Here is a 17,364-nt window from a genome sequence, read left to right on the forward strand (position 1 = left end):
GGGATAAGTAGAGGCGGGTGATAAAGGAAGAAAGAGACGAGAGACGTAGTCGGAGATCAATTTGTAGCCCCGCTCAGCGGCGCCATAAAGCAAGGTGGATGTTAAGGAGGGAGCTGACAGGCAGGTAGAGGGAGGAAGGAAAGCCGGGGGAGAGGCGGCGGAACAGCTAAAGCATTGACAGGCTGAGGCAGGGAGCGGAGGTGGAAGGGAGGGTGATGAAGTGAGCGGGAGAAAGTGAAGGAAGGAAGGAGGAGGACACGACGACACACTTTGAGCATGAGCAGCGTCTGTCCGGGTTGCGGGGTGTGATGGAAAAAGAGCAGGGCCTCGTAAAGAGCGATGGTGTCACATCAGAGGCCGGAAATGAAATAAAGATCTGTGCTGGCTTTCTCTGTCGCTCTGGTTCTTGTCCTCTCTTGTGTCTCTCTGACCCCGTCTCTGACCCCGAATCTCTTTCTCTCTCTCTCACACACACACACATAGTGGCTGGTATGAAGCCCTCGGCAAGGTGCTAGTGTAAACTCAGCAGTATAAAATCTTACGCTGCCATGCTGGCTCGAGGGAACGGAGACATAAATTAAGGCTCAAGGGTTCTTCCCCTTCGCTCCGGACCTGCTCCTCTACTCTTCTCTACTCCAACCATCTGCTGTCTGCTAGCCGAGTCTCAGCACGTGACCACCACCTGTCCACTACAAGCTTCACCTCGCTCCTCCTTCTCTTCTCTTCTCTTCTCTTCTCTTCTCTTCTCTTCTCTTCTCTGCTCTTCTCGTCTCGTCTCGTCTCTGCTGCCCTCAGCCTCCCTGTCCCTTCTCGCTGTCTCCTCCAATCACGTCTATCCACTCTTAAGTTTTCCTTATCCTCCTCCTCTGGGGCCTTCCATCCCTCCTTACCTCCAACCACCCATCCATCACTCCTCCCCTCCCCTCCCTCCCTCCTCCTCCTCTTCCTCCTCCTTCGGCTTTCCTCGGTGTAATGAAACTCAAGACCTAATTGCAGCACAGCAAAGCCGCAAGGGGATGCCATGGGTTGCTGGGTTGGGGGTCAGATTTAGTTAAGTTGTTGAAAGCTTTTAACAGAGAGAGAGAAAGATGGAGAGAGGGAGAGAGAGAGAGAGAGAGAGAGAGAGATAGAGAAAGAGGCAATAATAGGCAACAAAGAGAGGGAAATCGGCGATAGAAACAGAAAGAAGAGAGAGAAGAGAGAGATGGAGAGACATGGTAATGATGATAGTAACAGTACTACTACTTGTAATGATAACAATAATTCATTCTTTTTGCATACCCGCTTATTGCTATTCAGAGTCATGGGTGGGTTGGAGCTTATCCCAGCATGCATTGGGTGGAAAGCAGAAAAACACCCTGGACAGGTCGGCAGTCTATCAGAGGATCAACACATAGACAAACAAACACACTCACATTCACACCGAGTCTCCAATGCCTGATTTGCATGGCTTTGGACTGTGTGAGGAAACCCATGCGAACACAGGAGAACATACATATTTATTTATAAGCAGGAGTTTGCAAAGAGGCATAAAAGTGTTCCAAAAGGCATAAAAACAAGAATACTAAAATAAATATATACATTAAAAAGGAGATAGCAATTGGAAAACATGTATAAAAGTAAAAAGTGGTTAAAAAATAAACACATAGGGAAGAACGCAAGATTAAAAAGTGGGCAAAATCAAAAATATTAAACATACGGTAAGCAAGTCTAAACAAAGTGTGTTTTAAGCAGTGATTTAAGTATGACTCTCAATCAATACATTGACATTTTGAAATTCAGTGGGGCATTTCTCTCTTCACCTGCCTATCCAAATTTATAGATTTGTCCTGCAGCTCTGCCTCTCCGTTTCACTGTGGAATGCTAACTAAGCTGTTGCCATCCATTTTAGGGAAACTTTGAGACAAAACTTCTCCCTCCGATGTGATAAGTGTCGAAAAATGAAGAAAAATAAACAAATGTAAAATGTCAGGATGTTCCTCTCTAACACCAGCAGCACACTGTGTGGCAGCGAAACGCTGTGGAGGCAATGAATGGCCCTGAGAAAATGACTCTCTGATTTCATTATCGGCTCTGGCCGAGCACAACCACCGTTAGCTCGCCAGACCATTGGGTTTACCTGAAATTGCAACATAATTCACGCATACACACACACACACACACACACACACACACACATATACAAAAAAGAAAGTGACAGCTGGGGTGTTTCACTCCAGTAAGCCACATTATGTGATTATGCTCATTGATAGCGTATGCGCTGTCTGTCCCATTCAAACAAAAGATTTAGTCTCTCCATCTGTGTGTGGTGCGTGTGTCTTTGTATGTGTGTGTGATGCGTGTGTTCATGGCATCAAACAGGTGTCATCACCTTTAGGCCAACGTGAGAGAATCTCCCTCTTTGCCTCTCCCTCCATCATTCAACCCTTCCGCCATTTTTGATCTGTCTCTCCCTCTGTCTCTCTCTCTCTCTCTCTATCTCTTTATCTCTCTATCTGTCTTTATGGGAAGTATGGAGAGATGGGGCGGGGGGGATGAAAGTAAACAGGCAGAGAGGGGCGAAGGAAAAGACACATTACATATTCCGGGATCTAGGTCAGCGGTTTTTGCTTGGTGATCTAGTACATTTGGTCTTATTTCCAGTGCGTGGATTCGCAGCCCCTCAGCAGAGGTGCACACTGTAAGTGCAAGTGCGACTGCGGCTGTGTGAAGACGTGAGACGTTGGGAGAGGTCGCGTTATCCCACTGCGGGTCTATCGCCGCCATTTGTTCTCTGCGCTCTATCATCTGCTATGTAGGTTTTACACTGTCCTTTTTTTTTTTTTTTTTTTTTTTTTTTTTCCGAAGCTGTGTCACATTGAAAATGGATCAGGGTTTCATTGCAGTCTAGCATTTGTCAAAGTCTCCTCTGGATGGAGAATCACAGAGGCGAGAAGCGAGGGAGTGGGGTAAGGGGTGGAGAGAAAAGTTATTTTTACACTCCTCCCTCCCTTCGCCACCCTCTGCTCCTGTGTGCCCCATACACAAACATTTTGGGAAAGCGTCTGTGTGTGTATATATGCACAATTGTGTGTATGTGCGCGTGTGTGTGGCGTGTGTATGAAAGATTGATGTTGGCCTAAGTACCTGCCAAGCTGCATCAGGCCAGGCACACACTGAGCGAGAGAGAGAGAGAGAGAGAGGGAGAAAGGGTGAAGGGAGAGAGAGAGAGAGAGAGAGAGAGAGAGAGAGACAGAGAGAGAGAGACAGAGAGAGAGAGAAGGAGCAGATGCCACAGACAGAGATGCCTATCAATAATGCAGCCTCCACTGAGCTCACTGGTGAGAGAGGGCAAGACGCGAAGGAGCGAATGAATCGGAGGGAGGAGGAGGGAGGGAGAATGGCAAGGAAAGAGGAGAGTGCAGAAGGAGTTTGATTATAGGGAATAGATACGGGGGCGAGGGAGAGATAGAACGGAGAAAGAGGAGGGGAAGAAAATCATAGGGGAGAGAGAGAAATGAAAGGAGGAGGTGAAGGTGGTGACGGAAGGGCAAAGATATGGATCTGTGGAAGGAGAGTGCAGGGGGTGTTAAGGAACTTTTAGAGAGGAAAAAGGGGGAGGAGGAAGCAGAAAATAAAGGATGGATGGAAGGAAGATAGATGAAGGCTAGAAGTGTGTTTACATGACACCTGCAGGAATCTTCAATGATCTGGCCACTTTATCCATTCAACATAATACGACATGGGTCAAATTCACTGCTGACCAAGTGCTTCAGTCAACTCAGTGTAGTGAATATTAGAAATGAAGAATTTAACAACCTTGTGTACAATCCATCTCTCAGTTGTCTTAAGGCGTAGATAAAATCCTTCAACCAGTTTCCTAGGCTTCATCTGCAAATTCCCTTAAGTGGATTTAACAGGTGAAATCAACACGGATTCTATTTCTTGGACAGAGTGAGCGGTCCTAATGATTTGTACACTCTTTGGTACTTATAGTATGTAAAAGGCAGGACATTGAAATAGAATGAGACATCCACACATTGGATTGATGCTCCCCCAGGTGTTACTTCAGCAATATTTCAATCAAAACAGGTATTCATGCAGCATGCAATGTGCCACACAACGCCACACCCCGTACAACGGACTGTTTGTGATCACAATATGATTTCCATTTTGATTTCCTTCTGGAATAAAGGGAGGGAGCTAAGAGACGAGTGGCGATGACATAATGTCCCTACTGTAACTACTGATCCACGCATAAGTCAAACAAGGCCTATGGGACTGCGCTGTGTGTGTGTGTGTGTGTGTGAGAGAGAGAGAGAGAGAGAAAGAGAAAGAGAAAGAGAGAGAGAGACTGTACTTGGCCCATTAATTGTAAACAACCATTTCCTCTAGAGAGTTCCTACTTTGTTAATGGGGGAAGGGAACTATCTGTCCTTGGTGTTGTGATTTTGTTTGTGTGTGTTTGCGTGTGTGTGTGCGTGTGTGTGTGTGTGTGTTTGCGTGTGTGTGTGTTTTTGCGTGTGTGTGCGTTTTCAGCAGCACATTGTTCACATGTGAATGAATAAGTATGCCAGTATGTCTGCAGGTCAGTGTGTATTGGTGGGAGGACATTAACTTCAAGTGGTGTTTCTGTGTATGTGAGTGTGTGTGTGTGTGTGTGTGTGTGTGTGTGTGTGTGTGTGTGTGTGTGTGTGTCCATGCTGGGTGAGTGAGAAAAGGTGTCAGCCACTGATGTTCCTGAGTAATACTGAAGTGCTCTATGAATAGCTTAGCATGTTGTTGTGTGTCACTGCAGGTGTCAACAGGAACTGTTTGCTCACACTTCTCCTCTTTCCCCTGTTCCATCATTAAAGGAGGCCTGTCTTGAATGTGATCTAAGTACATCATTCATAGCTTTTATCTAAATATATACTATACTTTGTAGAGGGTTGTGCCGCCGTCTATCACCGTATTCAATATCCCCCCTCTCCCTACTGCTTTTGATGCAAATTGGACCCAATGAAGCACGGCGAATCGTTGAGGCTACGGTTTGTAGCGGAGACTGTCGCTGTTTTGTGATCGCAGGCGAAGGTGTCATCACAACGAATTTCACACATATAGGCTCGTGCTGATGAGAAAATCCTGCGAGCGGTAGGTGTTGTATTTCAGTGTTGCTTAGAAAAGAGAGACGGAAAGGTCGCCGGTTCAAGCCCTCGGTCCGGTCGGGGAAGCCTGGGACGTCCGAGCAGCTTCTGTCAGTTTGCTCTTTGAGCAAGGCAGGAGAGTGCATGTGTGAACCTGTGTGGCGGCCGGGGGACGCTGAATGCGCCCAACAAATCCCCGGGTTTGAATGAAGCTTGTAAATAGATGGATAAAGACTGTTTGAGAGGCTTACATGCTCTCCATTTTGCATTTTCTTTTTTTTTACACTTCAGGCATTTAGTTGACACTCTTACCCCCGAGTGACTCACAATAAGTAACACTACAGCCCAGATGATGGATGTGGCAAATATCCCCGTGTGCCTAGAATCATAATGTATGGCAGAGAAGTGCCAGGGAAAGAGGGGGGGAAGAAATATATAAGCCAGGCAGAAAAGGTGAAATAGATTTTAATTTTTTTTTTTTAGCAAGACAGGAGTGAGATCAGGTGCAAGTAGAGGAGTCGCTACTGCAGTTCAATGGATTGTCTGTTCTGTTGTCTCCCTGACATGCTGTATAATATAGTGTGTATATGTTTTCTGGCTGTATTCGAAGTGTCATTTTCTACATCCTCCCTCTCTTGACATTCTCTCTCTCTTTCCCCCTTTCCCCCATGTTTCACCTCATCCTCTCCCTCATTAGCATCCCTCTCTCCCTCTTCTCCAGCTCCCCTCCTTCCTTTATGCTGCATTTTAGCCGTTCAGCCGGCCCTCGTATACCCATAGCAATTTAAATCGAGTGCAACTGCAAAATAAGCTTCAATTGATCACCAACAGTACAAGCAGATGATAACAGGGAGAGCAATGGATGAAAGGACGGCTGTAAGACAATAGAAAAAGTACAAAACGTTCCCGTTTCCCTGGAATATTCAAGCATCTTCAATAAAACAAGTGTCATAAAAAGACAAGTGAAAGAGGAGCCAAGCGACTCCTTTTCTCTCCCATCCATCTTCCTCTCTATTTTTTTCTCACTGTACCCGTCAGCTCTGCTCTACCCTTTTTCCCGGCTCTCTCTCTCTCTCTTTCTCTGACATGTGCTGACAATAATGTGAGGGTTTTCTTTCCAAAGTGCTATGTATCCATTTTGGGGAAACAAAAAAAAACAACGATTTTCATTGCTCACCATGTAAAAAAACACATGTTCGACCTCTGAAATGTTTTGTATGTCCAGGGTTCAAAATAGTTAATAACTTCAATAATATTCAGTAGTGAGTTTTACTTGCGCAATCACTTTCACAAGTTTTCAATTGGTGAACATGTCAGTTTGGACTTATGTTCTCCTTATGTAATGCTGCCTAAGCATATATTTTCCGCTATGTCCCTCGAGACATGCTGAGATCTGATCATTCACACACACACACACACACACACGCACACACAGCACTGAACGTGGCCGCGTATTTGCATGTAACACCTGGCCTCCTTTCGTTATTCAGTACACACAAACAAAGCTGACTGCTCTCTTTCTTTCCCTCCGTTGCTATAACGCTCCATCCCTTGCTCCCTCCCTCTATTCCCCAATCTCCAGCGCTCCTGAGGGATTCCCCCCTGTTGTTGTCTCGCTCAGCTCCCTCCTCGGCCTCCCTTCTTTCCACCTCTCTTCTCTCGTTCTCTCCTTCTGCTCCCTCTCTCTTTCCTCACCTCATCTCATTTCCTCCCTTTGTTTTTTGTCATAACCCTTGCTTGCAATAGGAATCTGTCGCCTCTCTCTCTCTCTCTCTCTCTCTCTCTCTCTCTCTGCCTCTCTCCCCCTATCTTCCCCTGTCTTACATGTTACAGTTGTTGCTGACAGGCGGTTTCTTACAACAGAATTTTCTCTCTCCCACATTGTTTGTCTCTGTCTTTGTCTCTATCTCTCTCTCTTCAGGGTTTCTATTGAAGCCAGTGCTGAAACAGTGGAGAGCAGAGTTGTTAACCAGGGAGTGGATGGTTAGATAGTAGAGAGAGAGAGAGACTGTGTGTGTGTGTGTGTGTGTGTGTGTGTGTGTGTGTGTGTGTGTGTGTGTGTGTGTGTGTGCTGCTCAACACACTGAAGCCACGCTATCATGTCCGTTCCATTGAAATATGCCTGGACTAAAACAAGCAAGTATGTCCTGTATTTGAGATTGTGTGTGTGTGTTTCTGTGTGTGTGTGTGTGTGTGTGTGTGTGTTTGTGCACGCGTCTGTCTTCGTGCGTGTACTGCGGTTTGTGTATTTGCATTCGTACACTCATCCATGTTTGTGTGTATCCTATGTGCTTTGCCTCATTTCCCTTGCAAATAGCAGAAGCAGAAGGCTTCAGTGACTGATGGGTAGTGTAAGTGCTGAGTCTTCCTGGCTCTGCACACACTGTGTGTTTATTCAAGCGAGAGACTTAACCTGCGTTGTACACTAGCTGCCAATCATTTTTATTACTATATTATACACTGAGTGTAGTAAATATCAGGGGCACTTTCCTCATATTGAGTTGCAGTGTTTTTTTTTGACGCAGTCTGTTCTCGATTGTCTCAAGGCTTAAAAATCCTCCACTTCAACTACATCACTGCTTAATGATTCACCTGGTCAGACCTGTTTCTGATATTATTATATATATTATATAATATTGGAGATATTAATATTACATACCCGCCATAGCAAATATCACCTCTCGACCATTCAAAACATTCTCATTTCTATTCCTAGACATTTCCACAGCATCCTTATTGTCTTTATCAAAGCGCCGATTCTGAGTCACGCCCCACTTGTCTGAGTTTAATCCTTAATTAGGATTCAGGCCCGCAACGGATTGACAGCGCTAACCTTGGATCAGCTGAGGCCTTTTATAAAGACGGGCCGTCAGCAGCTCTGTTTAATTGGAGGACAGATCTGAGATCAGTGTTGAAGAAGTTGCTGATTTCGAAGAAGCACACTGCAGAGAGAGGCAACATCAAAACAGTGGCGCATAGGACGGCATGGGGTTTGGACAGAGGGAGGGAGAGAGAGAGAGAGGGAGGGAGGGAGGAAGGGAGGGAGGGTAACAGCAACGCAGAGCAGTACAGCTATTGATTGTATCAGATTATAGAGACATGACAACTGATCAGGTGTACTCAGCTCATATAGCTTAATAAGCTACAATTAGATAGTAAGAAACTTATATCTGTCTTTCCCAGTTAGATATTAGATAGATAGATAGACAGTAAGCTAGTTAGATAGATATGATGATATGATAGATAAGATATTTCAACACTTTTAGGATTCTCAGTCTTGCTGATCAGTGATGACATACTAGTCTATCTATGTAACTCTAGAATCTGCAACAAGAAAACAAATACTCTATTCCTGCTATAATACAGGATATCAAGACATTTTCTGTGATGTTTCACTCTCATACATCATTCATATCTTTTAACTTACATATGTCAGTGAACAATAAACCATTATGCTTTTTTTCTATTATTCTTGTAATCAAACATAGGAAAGAAAACTAAGAAACAAAATGATACTCATAATCATTTTGATATTTTTGTTAGAAGTATGACTTTTTGGACTACATTTAGAAAAGGAAAGCAAGGGCCAACACTGGTGGTTTACTGTTTTTGCTCATACGCAGGTAGGCCTATGCATGCTATAGTGAAAGTGTTATGAAGTGACATAATGAGGGCCACGTTATTCAAAAATGTTCTAATTAAAGAGATAGTTACAGAAAATGCTCACTGTCATTGATGTCTAACATGCAGTGCCAAAGAGTTTAAAGCGGACAAGTGGTGTCAAGACAATTATCCCCTTCACCAAAACCATAGCCAACTGTTCTCCAGCAATCAAGAGCGAGTGACCCATCCTGTCAGCTTTTCAACATCTTTGGACTGAGACAGACAGAAATACATGTTGTGAAGGGCAGCAACACTTGAGAAACTTTAATACTTTTCAACCCTTGATTCGCTGTTTACACATCTGGAACTTATTGAAATCAGATGATACATGATCTGGAATACGTTATTTTTCCTTAGCATGTGCCTGCAAACCAATAATTCTTTCTAATCATAGAAAACAAAACCCTTTCTGCTTCAAGCCAAACTGCTGTCAGGAGCCAAAATTCCTCCACCCTGGACTTCACATGTGGTAGGAAAATTGTGCATCCATAAAGACTGGTAAAAGCTTGAGGTGGGGCTCTAAATCATAAGCACAATTTTTCAAAAACTGATGCATGGCCTATTAAAACCTTTTTTTTCATTTATTTATTAATTTCTTTCTTTTTGAGGATGCATCTTAAACCAGAGGCACTACTGAGTTTGTATTTTTAGCATCTAAAATGATCCGTTGCTGTCTCCCAAAAGACATGTCCTGTGATTTCTGAGAGAGTTTTTAAAAGCACATGAAATGATTTTGTTTTTATTCATTATATCAGAGAATTCATACCGCTGATACGTGACACATGATGTAATCCATCCTGACAAATGAGGTTTTGCTGATTTGATAGTGGTGTGTGGCAGGGCATGAATCTAAATACAGTAACAGAGTGGCTGCATTGAAGCCTAAAGCATTTATTTATCCAGGGGAGGCTTGCTGAGCACACACTCTATCAGCCACACCCTGCTTCACACTCACACAGCTACACACATTCAAAACCTGGGGGCTGCCTGGTATAACTGCAGGCTTACACTGTTGGCCACTAAGCAGCTCCACAGTTTGAGTAAAACACCTCTTCTACCTGCCGGTCCCACCGATTCAAACCCACAGGACTTTATTTTAAATTCTAGTCAAGCTCCCAAAGTTTCCAAAATACCAAATATGTCATGCTGAATTACAAGGAAATGTGTATAAAATGATTCACAAGACATCTAGATTTTTTCCATTTGATGTAATGGTGCAGCCATAAAAAAAAAATCACATTTTTGGTTTGAATATTTCACTCAATATAAGCAGCTGTAGCTTAATGAGACGTTGAAACAAGCAGATATAGACTTTGTATGTGACTTTGTTGTACAGTATAGAAACATGTTTTTTTCTAACTGAAGCTACTTAAGGGGAAATTTAAAGGGAAAGTCAGAGTGCAGGGGTTAAGTGCCTTGCTAAAGGCTAACTAGCCTCTACACTGCAAAAAATGTCCTTCTTAACAAGTCATTTTCTTGTCTTTTCTAGATATGAGTGTCAGAATAAGGCAGATCACTGCACTACTATCAAGAAAATTACAGTTCTACAAAATACTTGAAACAAGTTGATTTGCATTAGAAACAAGTGAAATTATCTAACCCCATTGGCAGATTTTTTCACTTATTTTAAGAAAATGATGATTTTAGGACTCAATAATAGACTAAATGACTTGCTAAGATGGAGATTTTTTGCAGTGTAGTTGTTGGGGATGAGCAGAGCGCTATTTGCTTTCCCTGCTTAAACTGGCAACCTTCTCTAACCTTTAGGCTACTGCTGTCCCAAGTTGCATCTCTTGAAAGATAGCAGAAAGGAGTCTGGTTGAAAAGCTCCCCATGGTGAAGCCTGTTTAAAAAGCGTGGATCGGTCCAGCCTGTGTCTAGTTAAAGCCGGCTCATCCAACCCAGACAATGAGTGGGAGAGCGGACGCAGGAGTGCGTGCCACCCAGCCATGGTGCTGACAGATCAATTAGCACCTGTCACTGTCTCTCCCTCCATCTCTCTGTCGTCACCCTCACATTTCTCTCTCCCTGCTCTCCCTCCCCCTCTGTCTGAGCGAGAGCAGCGCTACAATGATACACAGTTAACCCCAATTTCCTCTCCTCCTCCCCCATCTCGCCCTCTCCGCTGTGCACGCTCCTCTTTCCTTTTTTTTCACTTGCTTCCTCCTTTACGCTTCTCTAACTCACTCCTCCTCTTTCTGCCCTCTCTCTGACCTTTCCTATTGTTCTTCTCTCCATCTTCTTCCTCTCCATTCTCTCATTCTCTCCCCTCCTCTCTCCCACCCGTCGCCTCTCTCCATCTTTCTCCCTCTCTCCTTCCTTCCTCTCCCTCCCTCCCTCCTCTTTGTTTTCTTTCTGCTCTTGCTTCCCTACTCTTCTCCCTACCTCCATCGCTCTCTCCCTCCATCTCTCTCGTCTTTGTCCTCTCCCTTCCTTACTCTCGGTTTCTCCTCCATTCTCTCTCCCGTTCTCTCACCCACTTCCCCTTTCAATTCAATTCAATTCAATTCAATTCAATTCAATGATGCCTTATCATCACTATCCCTCTCTCCTCCTCATCCTCTCTGCCCTCTCTCTTGCCCATTCTTTCTCCTACTCTTCATCTCTCCTCTCTTCTGCACTAACCCACTCTCTGTCTCCCCTCCTCCTCCTCCTCCTCCTCCTCTCCCCTCCAGACTGATTTAGAGTATCTGGATCCTCGTGGTCGGACTCCTCTCCACCTGGCTGTCACGCTGGGCCACCTGGACTGCGCCAGGGTCCTGCTGCAGCACGGAGCTGACGTTAGCAAAGAAAACCGCAACGGATGGACCGGTGAGTGTGTGTGTGTGTGTGGAGGTAATTGAGCTATGTGTTAGGGTGTGTATTGTGCATGATGCATTGTGGGATGGGGTGGGAGGGTTGGTGTGTGTCTCATGGTGAAGGTGCTACGCGCAGCATTTTTTAAACATCAATATATCACTGAGAAATTAATTGTGATAGCTTGGTATAATTATGTTAAACAAACGAGACCGTGGTGGAGATGATTGGTAGCCTCTGTTTTAATGCCAGAGGTGTTGTTAGTGCTGTTTTTTCTCAAAATTAGGACTACATTTCCCATCCACCCTGTTGCTTCCTGTCACAAAGAGGATGTTGCTTCTTCAGTCAAAGGTTTTCGCTTTGGTTTGAAGAGGATAAACATGTTGGGAGTGATTTTTCGATTCATCTTTCACTTGTTCCACCATCTGCCATTGCAAACTCTGAAAGCTTTAGCTCCATTTGCACTGGAAGAATAGCGCCCTACCATGAAGCAATTTTCCAATGTGCCATAAAGCAATGGGGCAGATTTCCTGCAAAATCCGACCCGGTGGCACATGATGTAAAATGCAGTGTAGAGGCTGCCAATCTTCTCAGTGACGTGTCTTGTGTTGCTAATGTGTCAGAAGGAATGTGATAATGATTTATTGATGTTAAAACATTACATGTAGCACTTTAATCTCATAATAATTTATCCAAGGAGTATGAAATCAATGAATTTTTTAACCTTCAAACTATATTGGTTTGCTGATATAACCTTACCCCCCTCCACTAACCCTTACTCTAACCAGGGTCCATATCCCACCCCTCCCCTATGGTTAGGTCTTTATTTTTGCTATTTCCTTGTTTCTTCAATTGTGTCTCTTGTTTGTCTTGATTGTGAAGCTCTTTGTAAACTTTGTTTTGGAAAAAGTGCTATACAAATGAAGCTTTAATTATTATTATGAATATGTTTCTGAGTGTGTGTAATTTCCGAGTATCATTAAGTAATAACCCGTTTTCCCCCTAATCGGATTGCTGTGTCTTGTCAGTAGGTGTAATGGATTACAATCACCAGTCATTTTTGTTATCAGATTACTATGATCCCACTGCATGTAATCTGTTTCTCTCCAGCTGTGTGTGTGTGTGTATGTTCCGGTGTGTATGTGTGTGTGCTAGACTGCGCTCACACATTTGTTGTTAGAAGGAAGAGAAAGGAAATTGTTCTATAATTGTTCCTGGGCAAAACAGCCTCTAAGAATAACAGCAGAGTGTCTGTCTGATGAATGATGGGCGTGCTCCTGTAATTGGCCTCACCAGCTTTCCTTAGGCCTACTTCAGTTTAGGCAATTTAGGAGATCCTCGCTGCCTCCTTAAATTGCACATATGCATAAATTTTAGATGAGGCCTGAATGATTGTGTCTCTTTTACTCTCTCTCTCTCTCTCTCTCCTTCTCTCTCTCCCTCGCTCAGTTCTCCAGGAGGCAGTCAGTACCAGAGATCCGGAGTTGGTGCGTCTCGTCCTTCGTTACCGTGACTACCAGCGGACTGCCAAGAGACTGGCGGGCATCCCCGTCCTGCTGGAGAGACTGCGCCAGGTGGGATTACACACACGCGCACACACACACGCGCACACACACACACACACAGACACACACACACACACACTTGCATGCACACACACAAGCAGATCCACACACGTACATGCATGCCCGCAGAAACACAGTCATACATGCATACACGCATGCAAGCACACACGCACACACACACAAACTACAAAGGCACGTCAAGGAGATTTGTGAACACAGCTGAACTCATTTGCATTGTAGATGAATCTGTTTTAATATTTGCATCTTGGTTTTAAGATATAAATATTCTCGGTCTTGTTTGAAGGTATTAATATCTTTGTTTACTATGCGACAAGGGAAATAAACTCCCGTTGTCAGAGGCTGTGTCTCCTGGCGGTACCAAACACCAAACCTCAGGCTCTGGGTAAATTTGAGTCAGCGCTGTGCCTTTAAGCTGCGATAAGTGCCTTGATAAATGCCTTGCTCCGAGGCACAATATCAGTGATGGACCGCGTGAGGCGTGGGAAGCCCTGCGGTTGACGGTTCCCATCCTGACAGATACTGTATATGTGTGTGTGTGTGTGTGTGTGTGTGGCGGGGCGGTGGATCGTGTTGAAGCTGCTGCAGTGCTGGAGCTGCAGAGAACAGTAACAGAGACACAGAGAACTGTCTTCACACAGTCTGTCTTCCTGTGTATCTGCTCCAGCTGGCTCTCTGACACACACACACACACACACACACACACACACACAGAAGCACACACACACACACACACACACAGAGCACACACACGTACACACATACACACATGCATGCGCTCGTATAGTCACACTCCATCTCCACTGACACGTACATGCACACACACACTTACATAGTCACATGCAGCACACACACACAACACACTCACACTTTGAGAGAGACAATGAATACACACAGGCATACTCTCTCTCTCCCTCTCTCACACACACACATGCACACACGTGCACTTGAATACATGTGCTCACACACATCACACCATCCTTCATCCACTCTCACATCCTTCTTCTATCCATCCCTCCATCCATCTCTCCCTCCAGTTCTATTATTAACCTTCCTCCTCTTCTTCTTCCTCCTCCTCCTCCTCCTCTGTGGCAGTCCCTCCATCTTTGGGATAGGGAGTGAAACAGCATCGCTGTGTTTGTTCACTCTTTCCCTTGTTCTCTCTATTTCCCCTTTCCCTCCACTTTATGATTCTCCCCTCTCCCTATCGACCCGTCTTTAAATTTCTATTTATCAGTCTCTCTATCTGCCCAACTCCTTCTCTCTCTCTCTCTCTCTCTCTCACTCCTCCTCCCTCTCTCTCTCTCTCTCCTACTCCTCTTTATCACCGTCTGTCCCTTTCTCATTTGTCTCCCTCTCCCTCTCTCTCTCCTCTCAGGCCCAGGACTTTTATGTGGAGATGAAATGGGAGTTTACCAGCTGGGGTGAGTCCGGTCTCTGCGTCACTCCCGTCAGTAAAGCAGTCCAGTCCCGGCCAGTCAGAACTAATCATGTTTATTATGGTCCTCATGGGGCTGAGGAGGCCCGTCTCTTCCTGCTGTGCTGGACGCTGCTGCTCACACACTTCCTGACATGCTGAATCAACTCTGGGCTTTGCTTTTGGGGTTAAACAGCATGTTTAACCATTTGGCGGAGGCTTTCATCCAAAGCGCCTTATACAGTAGTGCATGCATTTTCAGTCACAAATCATCATGCATAGGAAATATTAGGGAATATATAAAGTGGCTCGATTTTCTAATGTTACTAATTTTGTGTATATATTGTTATTGTTACTGTTACATGCGGCTATTCCAAATCTCTCTTTCTCTAAATGAATGAATCTAAATTAAAATAGCGTAATGATCATCAGCACTGTGTTCTGTAGCCCCTATCAACTGCTCTGTCTCAGTAGATTTCATTATTTCCGCTCCCTGCTGCCTTTGATTCACAGCTTACCAGAACTTATCTATTGGAACGGATTGAGCAGGGCAGTGAGCCCAAGAACTGCCAACCTGGGCCAAACAAAAGCACAAAACTGATCATTGCGACAGAGTTTTTTTTTCCCTTGTGGTTGTTTGTTGTTTTTTTTTGCACCGTGGCATCAGCAGTAGAAACTAATTTTGCTCATTCTGGGTTTTCTGTTGGATTAAATCCTGTGTGCTGACATTAGAAATGGCACTATAAACCGATTTCATGGCGCTTCCATCATGTTGATTTGATTAGAGAGAGTGTGTGTGTGTGTGTGTGTGTGTGTGTGTGTCCCCAGTGCCCCTGGTGTCTCGTATCTGCCCCAGCGACACCTACAGGGTGTGGAAGAGCGGTCAGTGTCTCCGCGTCGACACCACCCTGATGGGGTTTGAGCAGATGACCTGGCAGAGAGGAAACCGCAGCTTCATTTTCAGGGGGCAAGGTCAGAGGTCAAACTGTAACTCCACTCTGTGTGTGTGTGAGTGTGTGTGTGTGTTGGTTTGTCAAGTAATGTCCTGTCAAGTCAAATTTACTGATAAAGCACTTCTAACAGAACACAGTCGTGAAGTACTTACTGTAAAAACAACAAAGCACATAAATATAGACAGGAAATAAGGACAGAAATATAGATGAAACCGAGAAAGAAAAAACATATTATTTTAAGATATGAGGCGTGTGTGTGTGTGTGTGTGTGTGCATGACATCTTAATGTCACATTTTGTCTTTCCTTTTTGTTGTCACAGGGTCTCTTTCTTTCCTTTTCTTCCTTCCTCTCCTCCTCCTCCTCCTCCTCCCAACTCCTCTGATTTCCCAGTACTTCCCAGGATGATGTCATTGATCCTCTCTCTCTCTCTCTCTCTCTCTCTCTCCCTCCCTCTGTCTCTCTCACTCAGCGGCTCTGGTCACCATCCAGCCTCATCTCATAGCTCTTTCCCCTCAGTTGATTCTCCACTGGCTTCTCTCTGCATTATTTCACCCAGTTCCTCTTCTCTCTCCCCTCCCTCTCTCTCTCTCTCTCTCTCCCTGTCTCTTAAATTATTCCCCCTGTTCTGAGCTTTTTCCTGGACTTTTTTTTTTTTTTCACTCCCTGCATAACGCCCTCCCTCTCTCTGTGTTTCTGATCTTTTCTCTCTTGTCTTTGGACCTGCCTGCCTGCCTGCCTGCCTGGATCTTTCATTTGCTCTTTACTTCTCTCTGTCTGTCTGCCGCTCTAACCTGGCAACCTTTCTCTCTTGAGATCCGTCATGCGCTCTCTCGACTTTGTGCTTGTGTTTCTGTGTGTGTGTGTGTGTGGGGGGTGGGGGGGTGGGGGTGGGGGTGGGTTGGGGTGCGGGGGGTTCTCTAGTTTGCAACTTTGTGAGTGTGTGTGCGTGTTTCTGCCAGCCTCAGCACCTGAGTCTAGATGTTTGTACTGTATATCTTTCTCACACTTGCTAACTTGCTCTCTTCCTCTATCCCTCATGGTTTCTCTTCCCCCCTCTCTCCCTCTCCCTCTCCATCACCCCCAACCTCACACTACTCCCTCTGCCTCTGCCTTCCCCCTCATTTCTCTCTCTCTCTCTCTTTCTCTCTCTCTCTCTCTCTCTCTCTCTCTCCCTCCCAGAATCCAGTGCAGAGGTGATGGAGGTGGACCACGACAGACAGCTGGTGTTCTGTGAGACCCTGTGTGTGTCCTCTCTCACGGCGCCCTCCCCTGGCCGGGGGAACAGCGGCGGCGGCGGAGGCGGCAGCGCGGGCTGCAGTACCCCCACTGGCCTGGGCCTGCTGGGGGCGCTGCAGCCCAGCGAGGAGCAGGTGGCGGCCAGGCTGTCTGCCCCCGTGGTGACCACTCAGCTGGACACCCGCAACATCGCCTTCGAGAGGTCAGAGAGGCCGTGCCAAAATATAAAGCATGCAAATATACAGGAGGTCGAATTCTGTGCAACCTGGCATTGGAGAGGTGTGAGAGAAAATGTCAAAATACAAAATTCTTTCTAGACTCAATGTTTTGCACCGACGATCAATCCGTCACACAGAGAGAAACTATCTACTATCCTATCGCTATCACTTTCACCAATGCTCTCTCCACCTACACATATAACCCACAGCTGAATGAACAAGTTCAAGCCTCTTCTCTGGGGGTTCTCTAAAGGCATTCTGGGAAATGTAGGAGATCGCTAACTGCAGTTGACGTAGATAAGGCAGGTTGAGGGAAAGTGGGTAAAAAGGTAAATTACAACACTTTATCATAAAATAACTCCTGGAATGCATTGAACATCACAGACTGACGA

General features: G+C 45.2%; 1 protein-coding gene across 2 annotated transcripts in view; it reads left to right on the forward strand.

Moving 5' to 3' along the window:
- The window catches only part of ankrd13b (ankyrin repeat domain 13B), a 37,239-nt gene that overhangs the window by 6,698 nt on the left and 13,177 nt on the right, over positions 1–17,364 (forward strand). The window contains exons 2-7 of one of the 2 annotated variants that reach the window (XM_071910090.1): positions 11,444–11,579; positions 13,014–13,138; positions 14,526–14,571; positions 15,393–15,536; positions 16,698–16,764; positions 16,825–16,956. In XM_071910090.1, the coding sequence (XP_071766191.1) occupies positions 11,444–11,579; positions 13,014–13,138; positions 14,526–14,571; positions 15,393–15,536; positions 16,698–16,764; positions 16,825–16,956 (650 nt within the window). Of the gene's footprint in view, positions 1–11,443; positions 11,580–13,013; positions 13,139–14,525; positions 14,572–15,392; positions 15,537–16,697; positions 16,957–17,364 lie in introns of both variants that reach the window. The other variant, XM_071910089.2, reaches the window with a different exon arrangement.

The sequence above is a fragment of the Centroberyx gerrardi genome, chromosome 6 (assembly GCF_048128805.1).
Source record: "Centroberyx gerrardi isolate f3 chromosome 6, fCenGer3.hap1.cur.20231027, whole genome shotgun sequence".
Classification (NCBI taxonomy): Eukaryota; Metazoa; Chordata; class Actinopteri; order Beryciformes; family Berycidae; genus Centroberyx; species Centroberyx gerrardi.